At 43.0% G+C, this 18381-nt stretch overlaps 1 protein-coding gene across 3 annotated transcripts in view; it reads right to left on the reverse strand.

Annotated features, from left to right (window-relative positions):
* The window catches only part of LOC109430897 (puromycin-sensitive aminopeptidase), a 70823-nt gene that overhangs the window by 39929 nt on the left and 12513 nt on the right, over positions 1–18381 (reverse strand). For 2 of the 3 annotated variants that reach the window (XM_062852653.1, XM_062852654.1), the window contains exon 2: positions 5147–5430. In XM_062852653.1, coding sequence (XP_062708637.1) covers positions 5147–5430 — 284 coding nt within the window. Of the gene's footprint in view, positions 1–5146; positions 5431–5573; positions 5723–18381 lie in introns of those variants that run through there. The other variant, XM_062852655.1, reaches the window with a different exon arrangement.

Raw genomic sequence — 18381 nt, forward strand, 5'->3', positions numbered from 1 at the left:
TTATCAGATTTTTAGAACTTTATTTTGGCACATAAAATCAATTTCAAACAGATTTTTTGAAATCACCTTTTGACAGCTGGGCCTAGTACAAAATGCGACAAGGGGTGATTCAACAAATCGCTCCCATATAAACTTCAAATCGATTTTTAACCTTTATGTGGCCGACAGGATACCCGGATACCCAGCGCCCATTTGAAAAGCACGGTGTAGAAAAAAAAACAAAAATTTTGTCGGACACATAACGGTGAAATAGGTTCCCAGGCTCCGAAAATCATGAAAATTTGGATGTCGGCTTAGTTTGGAATGCAGATTCAGATTTTGCAATTATTTCAACACCGTTTAAGAAGCTAATTGGACTATTTTTTCGACCTATATAGTTACAGAGTTGTTCGGTAGCCTGGTGGTTTACTGGTCCTTGCAGGTTTCTGTATAAAAGCCGTGCATAAACTAGGTAGAGTTTCAGAGGAAGGGGGTCTATCCATAGTCTACGCTTTATACAATTTCCCAAATTTATGTATGAACAACATTATATGACGGGGAGGAGAAGAGGTCTGAGGTGACCGAAATTTGGTCTACGTGGTTTATGAATGGACCCATAGGAGATTTGCCCTTCTTTAATTTATAGGCTGTTCTTTCTAGTTATAACCTTGCAGACCTTGTGGGCGACCAACCTATTAACCACATTTTTTCTCTTGTAAAGAATGTGTTGCTTTTTTTTTTAAGTTGCATCGTTACAGAGTTTAATTACCAAACTGTCTATTCCTCCTTAAGAGATTTTCCCTTCTTCTAGGTATAGGCTGTTCTTTTGAGACCAATTTTTCGATCGGTATTATTTTGATCTAGTCTTATGATCATTATGGCATAGTGATAGTTTGTCCAAATGTCTTTACGGCCTTATGAGCCAGTATTGACAACCAGTATTTAACGGACCTTTGCTGACAGTCATATCTCATGCAAGATCAGCTCTAACACGCATTCACTTGCGTGCGCAGCTTTTTCTTTTTTCTCGCTCATTCTCTTTGATATACTCAAGAAAGAGCGAAATAGAATAGGCAAAATGCCCCCTCTCTTATCTGTTTCTTTCCCGTGTTTGTTTACGAGAGTGAGTGAGAAAAAAAAAGAAAAGTTGATTGATTAATTGATTTATCTTTATTATAGAGACTTTCAGCCCAAAGAAAAGTTGCGCACACTAGAGTACGCATAACTCCTTCATGTTGTTTTAAGGTTATTCTTTCAAAAAGTATCTTCTGGTATTGAAGCTATCAGTAATGCTATAGTATTATTTCTTCTTTCAACAATGGCTTCTTTTTCAATATCCTTTACGAAAAATATATATAAACCATCATCAGAACAACCCATTTAAAATATGCTTTCGGGGTAATGGCGTTCGGGGTAGTGGCCTATTCGGGGTAGTGGCATTCGGGGTAATGACCCATTCGGGGTAATGGCTTTCGGGGTAATGGCCTATTCGGGGTAATGGCTTTCGGGGTAATGGCGTTCGGGGTAATGGCGTTCGGGGTAATGGCGTTCGGGGTAGTGGCATTCGGGATAATGGGGTAGAATCCTCCGGATGTTCCGGAAACCTGGTGCCCCCAGGGAAGTGGCCACTTTCTGACCGGTTCTGAACCTTAGCTTGCGACATATCAGCTTTCCGGAACAACCGGAGAAGTGGCCGGTGCATCAGAAATCTCTAGAAACATGGTCTCTCTTATTTCGCAAAATCATGAAGTTTGATATGTCGCAAACTAGGTTTCAGAACCGGTCAGAAAGTGGCCACTTCCCTGGGGGCACCAGGTTTCCGGAACATCCGGAGATGTGGCCAGTGTATCCGAAATCTCTCAAAACATGTACCAATAGTCTTGTTTTGCAAAATCATGAAGTTTGATATGTCGCAAGCTAAGGTTTCAGAACTGGCCAGAAAGTGGCCACTTCCCTGGGGGCACCAGGATTTCGGAACATCCGGAGATGTGGCCAGTGTATCCGAAATCTCTCAAAACATGTACCAATAGTCTTGTTTTGGAAAATCATGAAGTTTGATATGTCACAAGCTAGGTTTCAGAACTGGTCAGAAAGTGGCCACTTCCCTGGGGACACCAGGTTTCCGGAACATCCGGAGATGTGGCCAGTGTATCCGAAATCTCTCAAAACATGTACCAATAGTCTTGTTTTGAAAAATCATGAAGTTTGATATGTTGCAAGCTAGGTTTCAGAACCGGCCAGAAAGTGGCCACTTCCCTGAGGGCACCAGGTTTCCGGAACATCCGGAGAAGTGGCCAGTGTATTCAGCATCTCTAAAAATATGCTCCAATACTCTTGTTTTGCAAAATCATGAAGTTTGGAATGCCGCAAGCTAGTTTTCGAAGGCGAATTATAGGTTGCACCTCTATCTGATAAGGAGGTTACCCCAGTACCCACGGCCATAAATCCGGAACAACGGAAAAAATCGGTACCATGATACCGGTTCCATAAACTAGATGGATTTTGTGATCAACTGTCAAAATTTCACAAATTTTCGTTGAGAAACGGCTGAGAATCAGATTTGTAAAGTTTTGAAATAGGGTGCAAAATGAGGCACAGGCACATAGGTGTTAAAAAAACTTACTAACTCTACAATCACTGGTGTTTATTTCCCCTTCTTAAACGAAATTTAGGATTAGAGTTAGTTGAAAAGGTCCTTTCTATAACAAGGAAATGGAATCTATATGAAAATATTATTGAAACTGATGTCACTGTGTCTGATTTTATCACGAAATTTTTGTTGAATATCATAAAAAAATCGGTAGAAAAATATCGAAACATTTTTGGTAAACTTGGTCTTTAGAAACTAATGTATCAATTATTTGCTACATTTTGTGAAAATCTCCATCTAACTTTTTGTTCTGCTTCCATCGTCATTTTAAACAATTTACTTGCTGAATCCAAAATCTTTTGGCACCGATTTTCTCTGAATTTTGAAGTAAAACGTTTGAGTTCTTGATCATCAGAAATATTTCCTTCTTTCAATCAAAGGCTATTCTTTCTAATTTTGATATTCAAGGGTTGGCTGGCGTTGAAACTGCATATATTTATCAAACATTTTTCCTTCTTTGAATCATAGGCTGTTCTTTCGAGTAATTCTGATGCGGGGTACAGTGTCATGGTCACTTAAGTTCATCATTCATTTTCCGGCCGAACGGCATTCGGCCAAATGGCTTTCGGCCAAATGACCCTTCCGGCCATATGGCGTTCGGCCAAATGACCCGGAACCTACCAAGTGAACTGCTATGAAAAGCAACAAGAAATAATAATCATCGGTATCGTCTCCATGGTATCCTTAGACTGATGATGATACCTTGGTGAAAATCATCAGTCTTACAGCTGCGGTAGTTTTTCAATCTACCTTGAAGTGGAAATTTTTTTTCTAAATTAGCAGAACTCGAGAAATTTTAAGCAACCATTAAACAGCGGTCAACTCTCATAGAAATTTCTACGACAATAAGGTGTGCAACTACCGAGAGATTCTCCAGGCATTCCAGAAAACTTCTCCAAATACTATTCATACATTCTGCTTGAAATACTTCCAGAAATTTCTTCAAGCAAAATCTCTAAGAGTCCTTCGGGAATTTATTATTCACAATATTCACAAGACTCATAAGAAATCGCAAAAAATAGCAGAGTTACAATTCAAAATAATAGCAAACAGAAACTCAAACAAAAAGCTTCGTTCAAAAACTCCCTTTGACGATTTGCCAAATTCGATTCCAGGAATTTATAACGCAATTTTTCCAAGCAATGTCTCAATGAATTTCACCATAATTTACTTAAGGAAATCAAGGATCAACTGAAATGTATACACCGAAAGATTGCAGGTACTCCTAGAGGCAATCAATTGCTTAGCACCAATAATGGATTCAGCTATGTAACAAACATTTCGAAAAACCTTGAAAGAAATAAAGCAAGACTAACATTTTCTAAAAAGTCAAGTCTTCAATCTCCTCTAGACATGTATGGACTAGAGGTAAGAACTTTATAATTAGAACATCGTAGTACGGAATTTCAATTTATTTTCCGCTTAATCAATTTAAGGACAAGGGGTTTGAAGTACATTACTCAAATTTTCTAGAACATCATTTTAAAAAACCTCCAAATGGTTTGGCTGAAAATTAATCACGATGTTGACAATGACTAATCAACCTTCATGATGTATTTCAGCCATATCCATCGAACGGTTCTTTAAAACAGTGCTCTAGAAAAGATGACCTACATATGTGCCCAAAATACCTTGTCCTAAGTTCCAGTTGATGGTAATTAATGTTTGTCACAATTTTCAAATAATTGATTCTGAACATAATTAATATAATTGCCACATTTCAGGAGGTCCCAAAGAATTTCACCTCGTGAATAAAAATGTGAAACAAGAAAAAACATATTTTCACAGAGAAACAGACGTCACACTCCGCTCGCTTCCCATCGGTCACTTTTTAACGGTTGATTCAAATTTTCGGTAGTAGGTTGATTGGCCACTCGCTGTGCTGACGTCGTTTTTGCTTCTGTTTGCTCACTACTGCCACCTAGTGATTGCCTGGCCAAGCACAGTACGTTTAGCATTGGGCGGTTATGTTTTGATAACGATGTTTTTCAATGAAATTTGTTCTAAGAGTTACGTCTGTTTCTCTGTGATGTTTTGGTTTGTTTTTTATCCAAGAAACTTCAAATTACTGTCTACTAGCAAGAAGACTGAGACTAAACTTTTTTAAAAACTTATCCACATTATTTTCATTCTAACTATTTAGTTAATTTAGTGTAGTTGCTCGAAATTCTTCTTCTTTGTGGCTCTACGCTCGCACTGAAACTGGACCTAGAAGCACCTAGGCTGAGTGTACCAGTTATCGCCATAGTGGTTCCCTATTTGGCCATAGTGTTTTCTTTAGATAATCCCAAATTTTGCATCATTTCCAGAGATTTAATGACAAGATACTTCAAATTCTTGCTATTGAAACTTTCATAATAAGTCAAAGCTTCAAAACTTTCCAAACTGTCACTTTGACCAAATAGGGAACCACCATGGCCATAACTGGTACACTACTTACCCTATATAAACAATCCACCCAACTTGAATAATGAGCGTCCCAAAATGTTTCCAACTTGTTTTCGACACACTCCTTACCACGTGGTGAGAGGTCCACGAGGTGGCGGCGGCGACGGCAGTAGCAACGGGTGAAGTGCGCGCAAGTGTCGAAAATGAGCGCGTTTCACGCAGAAACTTCCACGGAGACAACACAACCGCTGATGATGATGGTGGTGATGATGACGGGCAAGAAATGCACTCCCGACAACGACGACTACGACCACCACTTCCAACAACACTCGACAAACATCTAGAATCGGATGTTATCTGGGATGTTATTATGCACTGGTTCTTCACCGTTCTTCCGGCACGACGACGAGTTGCTGCAAATGAGGTTCGGAAGATGAAGGTATAGAATGAGCAAACCGATTATGGCCAACGACTTTTTTTTCGGGATATTGATCGTTCAAAGGAATGGATATGGGACACACAGTTAGGGAGAAATAAAAAAAAATGAAGCTTTTACACAATCTATCTAGAGCACAAGTTAGTTCGGCCAAGCACACAACGGAGTAGATGTTCACTGCAAAAGGCTACGCGAAAGATTGCCGGCGAGAGGAATTGTACGCATCGAAGAGACCCTTCTCCTCTGATTGTTCGTCGGGCTTTGCTGCTGTTGTACAGAGCTCTCATTTTTTTTCCTTTTTGCTATGCTGAAAATAAGTGGATTTTGCTGTTATTTGGACATCGTTGCGATGGAGTACTCCTTAACTAAATGAAAATACAATTGTTCCCGATCGTCAGAACAAACACCGTCTTGTTAGTTGCAGACTTAGCAGCTACAAAGCTGTAATTTATTAGATTTAATTTAGTCAGTAGTCGGTAAACAGTATTTAGAACAGTCTTACAATTCAGTATTTTTCTGTCGCTTTTAGATGGTCGGTAATTGAGGAGAAAACGTGGAACGTACAATCTGTAGAAATTACACAATTGGTTTCAGGTTATGCACTGTTTTGCACGGACTGAATAATGGAAAGAAATTCTTAATTTACTACAAAACGTACCTCAACTGACTGATATTTACACTATCTGTGCAATGCTGACTACTGCCGAATACCGGGTACAGTTGTTCACTAAATTCAACGAGAACAAACTTAATATAAACTTCAACTAACTTCAGTTCACTAACTTACTTTAGATAATCGAAATAATCCACTATAATGTTTCACTACTAATGGCTATCAAAAGTGCTGACTGTGCACTGTGTACAATATACTCCGAATGAATCAGTTCTTCTCCTTTCTTTCTGCTGCTGTCCGAACTGTCAGTCTACTTAGCGACACCCGCTCAGTTGCGAGGGAGCGGACGGTGGTTTCACCGTCGTTTCGCGGTCAACAGTGTTGCCGGTAACATCCCCCGCCCCGTGAACCACTTCCGTTTCCGACGCGACTTCATCCTCCTTCTTGCCGTTGCTCGCAACATCCAGGACTGCCAGCTTCACTGACGGCCTGGCGAAGACTCCTCGAGCTGTCTGTACTACTGCACGTCGAACTTGACCTGATTTGTCTGGAAAAACTTCCAGAATCCGTCCTCTTTCCCAACTGTTCCGTGTCTGTTCATCTATTATCACGACCAGGTCACCAGGTTCCAACGGCTTCACGATCTCGAACCACTTCGTCCTCCTTGTTAGCATCGGCAAATATTCCAACACCCATCTGCGCCAAAACTCGTCCACGATGTTCCTGACGACTGACCAGCTGTCTCGGAGACTGACTGACTGATCAACTGTTGGCTGCTTTATGCCGCTTGAACTGTACAGCAAGAAGTGGTTTGGAGTGAGCGCTTCTTGATCTTCTGCTTCTAAGGGGACGTAGGTCAGTGGACGACTGTTAACGATCCCCTCTGCTTCCAGCATTATGGTTTCGAGCACCTCGTCACTCGGATGATGCGGACTGTCGGATACTGCTGCCATTGCTACTTTTACAGACTTCACCATCCGCTCCCACGGACCTCCCATATGCGGGGCTGCAGGAACGTTGAAGTGCCACTGCGTACGGGCGTTGGTGAATGTAGCTGCACAATCCTCGTTGATGGCCTTGGTTCGCTGGATCTCTTCTGTTAACTGACGACTGGCTCCCACAAAGTTGGTACCGTTATCAGAGAATACTTCCATCGGGGCTCCTCGTCGGTTCACGAAACGCCTGAACGCCATTACGCAAGACTTCGTTGACAGACTGTGTGCTAGCTCCAGATGAACAGCTCGAACTGTGAGACACGTGAACAAACATATCCACCGCTTCACAATACTGCGACCGACTTTTACTTCGAAGTGACCCAGGTAGTCCACGCCGACGTACGTAAATGGACGGACGAAGGGAGTCAGACGAACTTTCGGAAGCGGTCCCATCATCGGTGGAACTGGAGCTGCTTTCTTAATCTTGCAGTACTGGCAGCTACGACATACGCTCCGCACTACTGTTCGCATCCTCGGAATGTAGAACCGTTGCCTCAACTCGTTGCACACTGTCTCGGTGTTCGCGTGCAGGAACTGCTGGTGGAAGCTGAGCACAACGAGGTATGTGATCCGATGACTTCTCGGCAACACGACTGGATGCTTCGCTTCGTATGAAATCGATGGAGCTTGTTCGATTCTGCCGCCAACCCGTAGAATTCCTTTTTCGTCCAGGAAAGGAGACAGCGCACGAATTGAACTGCCTTTTGCCACACTTTGTCCTTCTTCCAACAGCTGAACTTCTTCCGGATACGCCTGTGCTTGCGCCTGCCGCCAAAGTGTTTCTTCAGCTTTCGCAAATTCACTCTGGCTGAGTACTTTAAGCGATCTTGTCCCGGTCGTTGTATGCTTCCATACTGCTACAGCTCGGTGAACATATGCTGTCGCACGTAGCAGTCGGTTCCAGTTGGAAAATCGTTCAATATCTATCACTTCCACTACTGTTCGGTGTACTGCAACGAGGCGAATTTCTTCGGTGGTCACATCTGCTTCCCCTGTATCTCCTGGCCGTTCTGTAGGCCACTGACTTTCCGGATCTTGCAGAAATGCTGGACCCTGGTACCAACGGCAACTCGGGTCGAATGAAGGCCCCCCATTCCATTTCGTGGCATCGTCCGCAACATTTTCGCGAGAAGGAACGTAGCGCCATTCATCCACACTGGTTAACGACAGAATTTCGCCAACCCGGAAAGACACGAACTGATGATACCGACGACTATCGGAGCGAAGCCAAGCAAGAACTGTTGCTGAATCTGACCAAAGGAAACGTCTGTGGATATCGATGCTAAGGGCTGAGCAGATGTTCTGTAGTAGACGGGAACCCATCATGGCAGCCTGAAGCTCCAAACGTGGGATGGATAGCGTTCGTAGAGGTGCAACTTTTGTCTTTGCTGCAATCAATGAACACTGACTCTCTCCGTCCACCGTCGTTCTAAGGTAGGCCACACACGCACAAGCTGACACGCTCGCATCTGTGAACACATGGACCTGAATATCGCTGACTTGCTGCGGACAGAAATCCTTGAAGAAGCAGCGAGGAACGTTGACTTCGTTGATCTGCCTGTACTGTTCGATCCATCTTATCCAAAGCTCACGTGGCTGGTCCGCAATAGGCTCGTCCCAGCTAGTACCTGTTCGCCAAATCTCCTGCATCAGGATCTTCCCTTGGACGACGAAGTGTGCAATGAATCCTAAGGGGTCGTAGAGCTTCATCACAATACGCAGGACTTGTCGCTTCGTTGGTGCTGCCCAATCGGCACCTAATACTTCCTCCAATCCCTGTTGGTTGAATGTGAATGCGTCTTCCGACGGGATCCATGTGACGCCCAGAACACGTTCGCATATTCGGTCTTTGTCTACTGGCAGTGGTTTACTGATCGCTGTACTCGTCTCTCCTAGTCGGTCTAGCACTGCCTTCTCGTTGGACAGTATCTTCCCAAACTGGAAACCGGCTGCTGCATGGATATCTTGCACTTGCTGTACCAACTGTACTGCTTCTTCCACCGAGTTGACGCTGTCGAGGAAGTCATCCACGTAGTGGTTCTTGGTCACTGCTTCCACTGCTCTGGGGTATTGTTCGCTGTAGTCGGAAGCATTCCAGTTCTTCACAAACTGCGCTGTACATGGCGAGCTGGTTGCACCGAACATCGCCACGTTGATCACGTAGACTTGTACTTCTTCATCCGGATTACTTCTCCAAAGGATTCGGAGGAACATTTCCCGGATGTCAGAGCACACGGCGACTTTCCCCTGTCTGAATCGCAGCAAAACGTCCACTAGCGACACAAGAAGATCAGGACCCTTGAGCAGCATATCGTTGAAGCAGACTCCATGGGCTTTCGCGGCTGCATCCCATACCATCCGAATTTTGCCAGGCTTCTTGGGATTGATAACTACTCCCAGCGGTAGAAACCAGACACGTCGAGTATCCAGACTGCCGACCTCTTCCTGTGAAGCCTTACTGATGTACTGCTTTTGCTCGTAGCTGTTGATCTGTTCATTCACTCTTTGTCGAAGTTCCGAATCTTTGGACAGACGCTTTTCTAACCCCAGGAGTCTGTTCATCGCCATCTTGTAGCTCTCGGGAAAGTGGATATTGTCCTTTCGCCACAGCAAACCTGACTCAATTCTTGATCCTCGGCGAACTGTAGTTTCCTCCAATATGCTGCGAGCTCGCTGATCTTCGTCGGACTCAAGGTGCTTCGTGACCACAGCTTCTTCAACGGCGAAAAACTTCTTCATCGAATCATACAGATCACTGTTACTCATCTCCTGACCGACGTGCAGATTCAGCTGTTCCACGGATCCTTCACTTCCAGAATTTCTTCCGTAGACGCACCAGCCGAGGCGAGTTTTCGTTGCAACTGGATCGCACCTTCCGCCTTCGCGAAGCTTCAGACTGGTAAGGAGATGCACATGTTCGATGCCGATGATCATACTGGGTTTTGCATCCACATAACTGTTGACTGGAAGACCTTGCAGGTGTGGATAGGATCTTGACAGCTCGGAATAGTTTAACGTTTGACTAGGAAGTCCTAGCTCACGAACCGTCCGTACGTTGCTCAACTGGAATGTGTTTTGCTTTCCAACTCCGGAAATCTCCACGCTGATCCTTTCCGAACTTTTCTCATGTTGTCATGCCCCTAGCGCACCCTGCGCATTCGAAGATTAGCATTCGTGTAAGTGTCAGACATCGTATGCGTTCGGATGATCGATCGGTGTTTCATCGGTCAGCTACTATCAGGAGAAATAAAGTGAATTCATTCTATCTTGTGAACTCGAACGAATAGGTTGTTCCTTATTAACTCCACACGTGAAATCCAGAAGATCCCTCAGTTGCGGTAATTAAAAGTGGCGTACGAGGAAAAAGTAGTTTGGTGCAGAAACCATTAGTAAAAGAAAAAAAGAAAGTCTACGTTACTCTCGGCACGTACACGAAGCAGCAGCAGTGGTGCATCTTCAGCTGGCGTTTGCATTTCTCAGGGAACAGGACCAGTGAGGCAACGAAAGGAGCAACCGCTCCGGATATTATCTTCAAGGTTTGAGACGCGGCCCGCCAAAAGTTGCCTTTTCGGTGGTAAAATATATCCCCGTAAGTATAACCATACGTGAAAAGGGCGCTTTCCGACATTGTGCTGGCGTCACCTTCACCATTTTGAACGACATTGTGTGAAAACTGTGCTTGGTTTGTGCTTAACAATATGTGGTAAGATAATGAAAAGGCCTTTTCGATTGTGTGACAGAGTTATTGAATAGGGTGGACCACTTTTTTTTTATTGCATATATACCCTTTGAAGAAAAAGTTCTTTTGTTTCATTTTAATAAAAGGCTTTCATTCCTTTTTTTTTGAAACAGATTATTGACGGAGATTAAAACTAATAATCGAGTGATTCTACCACACGCCTTGCCACACGCTGTATGCTTGGACTGCATAGTTTGATCCGGAAACGTGATTGATTGCCAATTCTTGAAATCTGATACAACTCGGCAATTTCTGCCGCACACTGCTGGTCGACGTAATTAGTACGTTAAAGCACAGCTCGGACGTGAGCCTTTATCAGATTGAAATCACCATCGGCCAAGCAGATCATCGGATTCTCAGAGGAGGCGCGTGCATCTGGACTAGCTTCGCACCAGAAGGTATCCGTACGGCGACCGTCGTTGTTGGCAAGGGTCAAAAGGACATTTTTGGTAAGTCAATTTTTTTGATTGATTTTTTTTAAAGTGAACAAAGAAAAACCGGCATTTTTAATAATCTGCTACAATTGATTGTGATCCATTTTGTTTTACTCTTATTTTTCCCATTTTTGGCTGAATTACTGGTAATACCCGTGTTTATATTATTTTGATTCATAAATCGTACTTGTTGCGGAACTACAGCGCCGATTAATCATGAGTTCTAGTGTGGCTTGTACTATTGAACCGTATCGTAGGGGCACCAGCTTCAACGATTGGTTTGCTAGATTGAAGTTCTTTTTCAAGGTCAATAAAATAAGTGACGATGACAAAATGGCCTATTTCATAACGCTAAGCGGGCCAGTGATGTTTGATGAGATTAAACTGCTGTACCCAGCGGGTAACTTCGAGGAGGCAGCTTTTGATGATTTGATATCGAAGCTGAAGAATCGCTTAGACAAAACAGAACCAGACTTGGTTCAACGTTACAAATTCAGCACGAGAATTCAGAACCCTGAGGAGACTACCGAGGATTTCGTCTTGGCTTTAAAATTACAAGCGGAATTCTGTGGTTTTGCAAATTTTAAAGAAACTGCCATTTTGGACCGCCTCATAGCGGGAATAAAAGACAAAAATTTACGACAGCGACTACTTAGGGTCTGTGTCAATTGGCGAATTAAAATTAATTTTCACTTAAACTTGACAGTTCGATAATTATTTCCTTAGGAGAACTGTCAAGTTTAAGTGTTGAACTGTCAAATTTAAGTAAAAATTAATTTTAATTCGCCAATTGACACAGACCCTTAGTGAAGAGAAGCTTACTCTAGCAAGCGCTGAGAAAATCATCGTTACGTGGGAGGTTGCAAGGGCAAATGCAGGTACCGCAATAGATCAACAAAACGCAGGGTTAGGACAAATAGCGGCAGTTCGGAACACACTAGGGGCACAGGAAGGAAAAGCGTACGGGAAACTGAGGCAAACTCTGGAGTTGGCTAGGAAATATAGAGATGACAACTACAACAGAGGTGCCGGAAGCAGCAGAGGTCCTGTGAAAAGCCGACTGGGTGTGAGATCTTATGATTACGGACAACAAGGAAGAGGAGAGCGACTATATGGTTCGAGAACAACGGATTTCAGGCAAGAAAGAAGGGACATGACGAGGCCTAAACCAGACTATTCGCAGATGATCTGCAACTTTTGTGGATTGAAGGGCCATATAAGGAGAAGATGTTTCAAGCTCAAGAACCTTCATAGAGATGCTGTTAATCTTGTGGATTCACCAGGACCTTCGACAGACCATGATATAGCGGAACTAATGGGAAGGATGCAAACGTACGAATCGGATGGAGAGGAAAGCGATTCAGGTGAATTGGAATGTATGTTGGTCTCGTCCATTAATAAGATAAGTGATCCATGTTTAGTGCTTGTGTATGTCGATGGAAGTCCTTTACAAATGGAAATAGATTGTGGAGCGTCAGTTTCTGTTATTAGTAAGAATCGATACTTTTCTTTGTTTTCCAAACCTTTACGTAAATATGCTAAAAAGTTGGTTGTGGTAAATGGCGCGAAGCTTAAAATTGAAGGAGAGGCCAATGTCTTAGTGAAATTTAATCAAAAAGAAAAGTTGATGCAGTTGCTAGTGCTAGACTGTGACAATGATTTTTTCCCTTTACTTGGCCGAACTTGGCTTGATGTGTTCTATCCAGATTGGAGACAATTTTTTGCAAATTCTATGGTAATTAATAATTTGAAAACTGAGAGCAGCGAAATGGCTGTGGAACAGATAAAGGACAAATATAGTCAAGTATTTAAGAAAAGCTTTTCAACTCCTATTAAGGGTTTTAAGGCTCAGTTGATAATGAAAAATGAGGAACCGATTTTTAAAAAGGCTTACGACGTCCCGTATAGACTGAAAGATAAAGTAGCAGAATATTTGGATAAATTAGAAAGGGAGAAGGTTATAACGCCAATAGATACGAGTGAATGGGCTTCTCCTATTGTAATTGTGATGAAGAAAAATAACGATATTCGATTGGTTATTGACTGTAAAGTCTCAATCAACAAATCAATTATACCCAACACATATCCATTGCCAACAGTACAGGATATTATAGCAAATTTAGCCGGATGTAAAATTTTCTGTGCGCTTGATTTAGAGGGAGCATACACTCAACTGGAATTGGTGGAAAAGTCCAAGAAATTTGTGGTTATCAATACAATGAAAGGACTGTATACATACAATAGGCTCCCTCAAGGGGCATCATCCAGCGCCTCTATTTTTCAGCAGGTAATGGATAAGGTTTTGGAAGGTTTGGAATTTGTGTCGTGCTATTTGGATGATGTGTTGATTGCAGGTAAAAGTTTTGAGGATTGTATGAAAAATCTGTTATTGGTGTTAGATAGATTGGCCAATGCAAACATTAAAGTTAATTTTGATAAATGTAAATTTTTTGTGAATGAGCTTGTGCACTTGGGACATATTATTAGTGAAAAGGGGTTAATGCCCTGCCCAGATAAGATTTCAACCATAGAGAAAGCAAAGGCTCCTAAAAACGAGTCGGAACTGAAATCTTATCTGGGTTTGCTGAATTATTACAACAAATTCATACCGCATCTATCGTCAAAGCTATACCCTTTGTATAATTTGCTAAAAAATAACGTGAAATTCGTGTGGGATGACAAATGTCAGAAAGCATTCGCAGAGAGCAAAAATCTTCTAATAAAAACTGATTTCTTAGAATTTTATGATCCTAAGAAGCCGATCGTAGTTATCTCTGACGCATCTAGTTATGGTCTCGGCGGGTTAATAGCACATATAGTAAATGACGAAGAAAAACCGATTAGTTTTACTTCGTTTTCGTTGAATCAAGCCCAGAAAAAGTATCCAATATTACACTTAGAAGCGTTAGCGCTGGTTTGTACAGTAAAAAAATTTCATAAGTATCTATACGGCCAGCATTTCACGGTTTACACAGATTATAAACCGCTCGTCGGGATTTTCGGAAAAACTGGTTATAACTCAATTTACGTAACAAGATTGCAAAGATTTATATTAGATTTATCAATTTATGATTTTGATATCATTTATCGACCATCGCACAAGCTGGGGAATGCGGATTTTTGTTCGAGATTCCCCTTGGCGCAAGAAGTTCCTGATGAGATAGACACAGAAGTTATTAAAAGCATAAATTTCAGTAAGAATATACCAATTGATTACAAAATGATAGCAGAGGCAACCAAGAATGACGAGTATTTAAAAGAAATCAAGGGATTTATCCATGAAGGTTGGCCAGAAAGAGTAAATAAACGCTTCAGGGAAGTTTTTGCAAACCAACAAGATTTGGAATCAGTCGAGGAATGTTTGCTGTATAAAGACAGGGTTATTGTGCCAAAAATGTATCAAAAGCCGATCCTAAAACTGTTGCATAATAACCATGCGGGTATAGTTAAGATGAAGCAATTGGCAAGAAGTATGGTGTATTGGTTTGGGATAAATTCAGATATAGAACAGTTTGTGGCATCTTGTGAAACGTGTAACAGTATGGCTATTCCCCATAAATCAGACAGCTCATCCAAATGGATACCAACCACTAGACCGTTCAGCAGAGTGCATGTAGATTTTTTTCATTTTGAGCATCGCACATATTTACTCATTGTGGACAGTTTCTCAAAATGGATAGAAATAGAGTTGATGGGACAAGGCACTGATTGCAAAAGAGTATTAAAAAAGATGGTAGCGTTTTTTGCTCGTTTCGGCTTACCAGATGTTTTAGTTTCTGACAACGGTCCTCCTTTTAATTCCAATGATTTCAAATGCTTCCTTGAAAAGCAGGGTATTAAGGTGATGAAAAGTCCGCCTTACAATCCTTCTAGTAATGGACAAGCAGAAAGACTGGTGAGAACGGTGAAAGAAGTTTTGAAGAAATTCCTAATGGAACCTGATATAAAGGAGTTAGATATGGAGGACCAGATAAGTCTTTTTCTGTTCAATTTTAGAAATAACAATATGACGAGTGACGGTCATTTTCCGTCTGAAAGGATATTTTCTTATGCGCCAAAGACTATCTTAGATCTTATTAATCCAAAAAAGCAGTATAAACAGTTTTTAACAGAACCACAACCAACTGATGATATCATCACAGAGCATTCGGCCGGGAAAATCCCGAAGAATTCAAAAGATGCAGTAGATGATCTGATGGCTGGGGATGACTTGTGGTATAAAAATCACAATCCCCACCATCACGCGAGATGGTTAAAGGCAGTTTTCATTAAAAAATATTCCCACAATACTTTTCAGATACGTGTTGGAAACGTAGAGGTAATGGCACATCGAAACCAAATACGAGTTCGTAAGGACGAGTTGCACGGGCAAAGGCCAAACGTCATCATCACAAGGAGCGATCAAACCCAAACAACAGACGACACAACGGAGGATTCAGGTCCGAGACTGCAGGGTTGCGAAACCGACACGATGGTGCTTCCAAGGGGAAGTATACAAAACAGAAAGCGGAAACGACAGCTATCTGATTCAGAGCAACCGGAACCTAGAAGATCAAAACGCAATAGAAAGTTAAATCGCTGTGATGATTTTAGTTACGATTAAGTTTTGGCGAAAATTTGCTATGTCGATATAATTTAAAGCAAACTCAGATTTTCTTTTCAATTTTTCACTTTTGTTTAATTTAGTATATAAGTGAATTCGTGAAGCATTGACAAAAGTCATTTCTGAAAAACATATTTTATACTAAAAGGGGAAGGATTGTCATGCCCCTAGCGCACCCTGCGCATTCGAAGATTAGCATTCGTGTAAGTGTCAGACATCGTATGCGTTCGGATGATCGATCGGTGTTTCATCGGTCAGCTACTATCAGGAGAAATAAAGTGAATTCATTCTATCTTGTGAACTCGAACGAATAGGTTGTTCCTTATTAACTCCACACGTGAAATCCAGAAGATCCCTCAGTTGCGGTAATTAAAAATGTCTGCCGATCTTTCCGGTCCATCCTAACCAAAGGTTGTCCGGCTCTCCATCAATCCCCAACTGAACTGCAATTGCCTCTTCCAGTAAAGTCGACGATGATCCGTCATCCAGGAATGCGTAGGTTTCCACTTGTTTCCCATCTCCGTAAAGCGTGACTGGCAGATAACGGAAAAGAGAGAACGACTTCGTGTGGTGGTAGTTGTGCTGTATCGATTCGGTTGGCTTCGTTGTCTCAGCGGATTCGCTTCGGCTTGGCTGGTTACTGTGCAACAGCATATGATGTCGAAAACGACAGCCATCCACGCCACACTCCTTTTTCGAGTGGCATGGCCATTTCCGATGCGGTACTAAACACAGACGACACAGATTCTTCTGACGCATGGCTTTCCACCTCGCTCCTATATCCAAGGACTTGAAACTGGAACAGTTCAGGATCTGGTGGTTGTCCTTTCCGCAATACGAGCAGGCTTTTGAAACAGACCTTTCTGTTGACGTGTCCTTCTCCTTCTTGGCGGCATCGGACGACTCGTTGGCGTGAGTGAAAAGCTTCTCCCTTGGCTTCGGCTTCTCCACGCGGGCTTGCTTGTGTTGGTTTTGTGCGCAGTCCACGTCGATGGTAAGCTCCGACGCCAAGTTCACAAGGCCTGCCATGAAACCGTTGAATGTCGCCAGGTTGACATATGCAACGCCTTGCTTGTAGGTTCCCCACTGCATCTTGAGAGATGTGGGCAACTTATCGACCAACTCCTGAAGCAGCATTGGGTTCGCCAAATGTGCTTGCTGATCGGCCAAGATTATATGATCGACCAAGTTCTGAATGGCCAAACCATAGGCCACAATCGTATTCAGGTGCTCCGCTTTGGGGGCTGGCACGTTCCTCACCTTCTTCAGAAGCGAACTGATCAGAATCTCCGGCCGCCCGTAGAGTTTGTGGAGCGTATTCATCACATACGGAACAGACGCTGGTAACAGCAGACGACTTCGTACGGCTTCTAATGCGGGACCTCCCAAACTCCGTTGTAGACGGGCCAAATTCTCCGCGTCGGTATATCCGCACACTTCCGTCGTGTTCTTGAAAGAACTGTAGAAGATAGGCCACTCCTGCGGATCGCCATTGAACTTGGGAAGCTCACGAGGCATTACCTGGCGCGCTGCGAGTTGAGCACTAGTTGGTCCTACTGCAGGACTCGATTGTGTTCCATTCGGCAATCCAGCTCCCGCAAATGATGGTCCAAACGAATTCGTTACTGGTAGAGCCGACGAATAGCCTAATGGTGCGTTTCCTTGAAGAACTGCTGAACTATGCGGAACTCCTGGATGCGGAACACTACCGAAACAGCTTTGCGATGAATTCACTCGAACGAAATCTCCAGAAACTACTGCATTCGTTGGTGCTAGTTGTGCCATTGGAGCGGCCGTGTAGTACGGATGACTTCCGTAAACTGTTGACATCAGACCGCTCGAACCAACAAAGGATTGCGATGTACATGGAGCTGAGGACACTACTGTATCCCGTTCAGCGAACGTGACCGCCACAGAATCGGTATTCCCGACTCGAATATCTTGCACTTCCGGAAGAACCACATTGGAAACTGTAGAAACTACTGAAATAGGCGGAACCGATGATGCGAATTGCCTAGCTGCTAATGCTGGAACAGATGCCATCACAGAAGTTCCTTGTCCGGAAACCAGCTGTTCGTATGATTTCGCCAGAGTGGGAACATTCCCAACGATTCCCGAGACAGGAGGACACAATAGATTCACGTTTGACGGAACAGAAACATCCGGTAACAAAGCTGGTGATCGTAATTCGCGAACCACTGTGGCTGGTTGACTTGATGCACCGACTGTGTGAACCGGCAGGGCAACTTGATTTACCGACGACGATGGCTTCGACTGTCCAACATCGTCCACCACAGCTCCCTTCAACCACTTCTCCAACTGGTCACGTTTACTTTTCACACTTACTCCAGTCTGTTTACTTTTTCCGCTCACTCCACTGCGCCTGCTAGATGAATCCTTTTCGTCAGCAATCTGCATCAGTAGGTTGTACCGCTGCTTCAAATACTCCTGCTCTTCGTCCAGCTGCTTCAATTTGGCTGCTTCCTCCATCTGCAGCTTTTTCAGTCGGGCTTCTTCCTTGGCTTCTTCTTCCTTTTTCTTCAT

Source organism: Aedes albopictus, chromosome 2 (assembly GCF_035046485.1).
Source record: "Aedes albopictus strain Foshan chromosome 2, AalbF5, whole genome shotgun sequence".
In the NCBI taxonomy this organism is placed as follows: domain Eukaryota; kingdom Metazoa; phylum Arthropoda; class Insecta; order Diptera; family Culicidae; genus Aedes; species Aedes albopictus.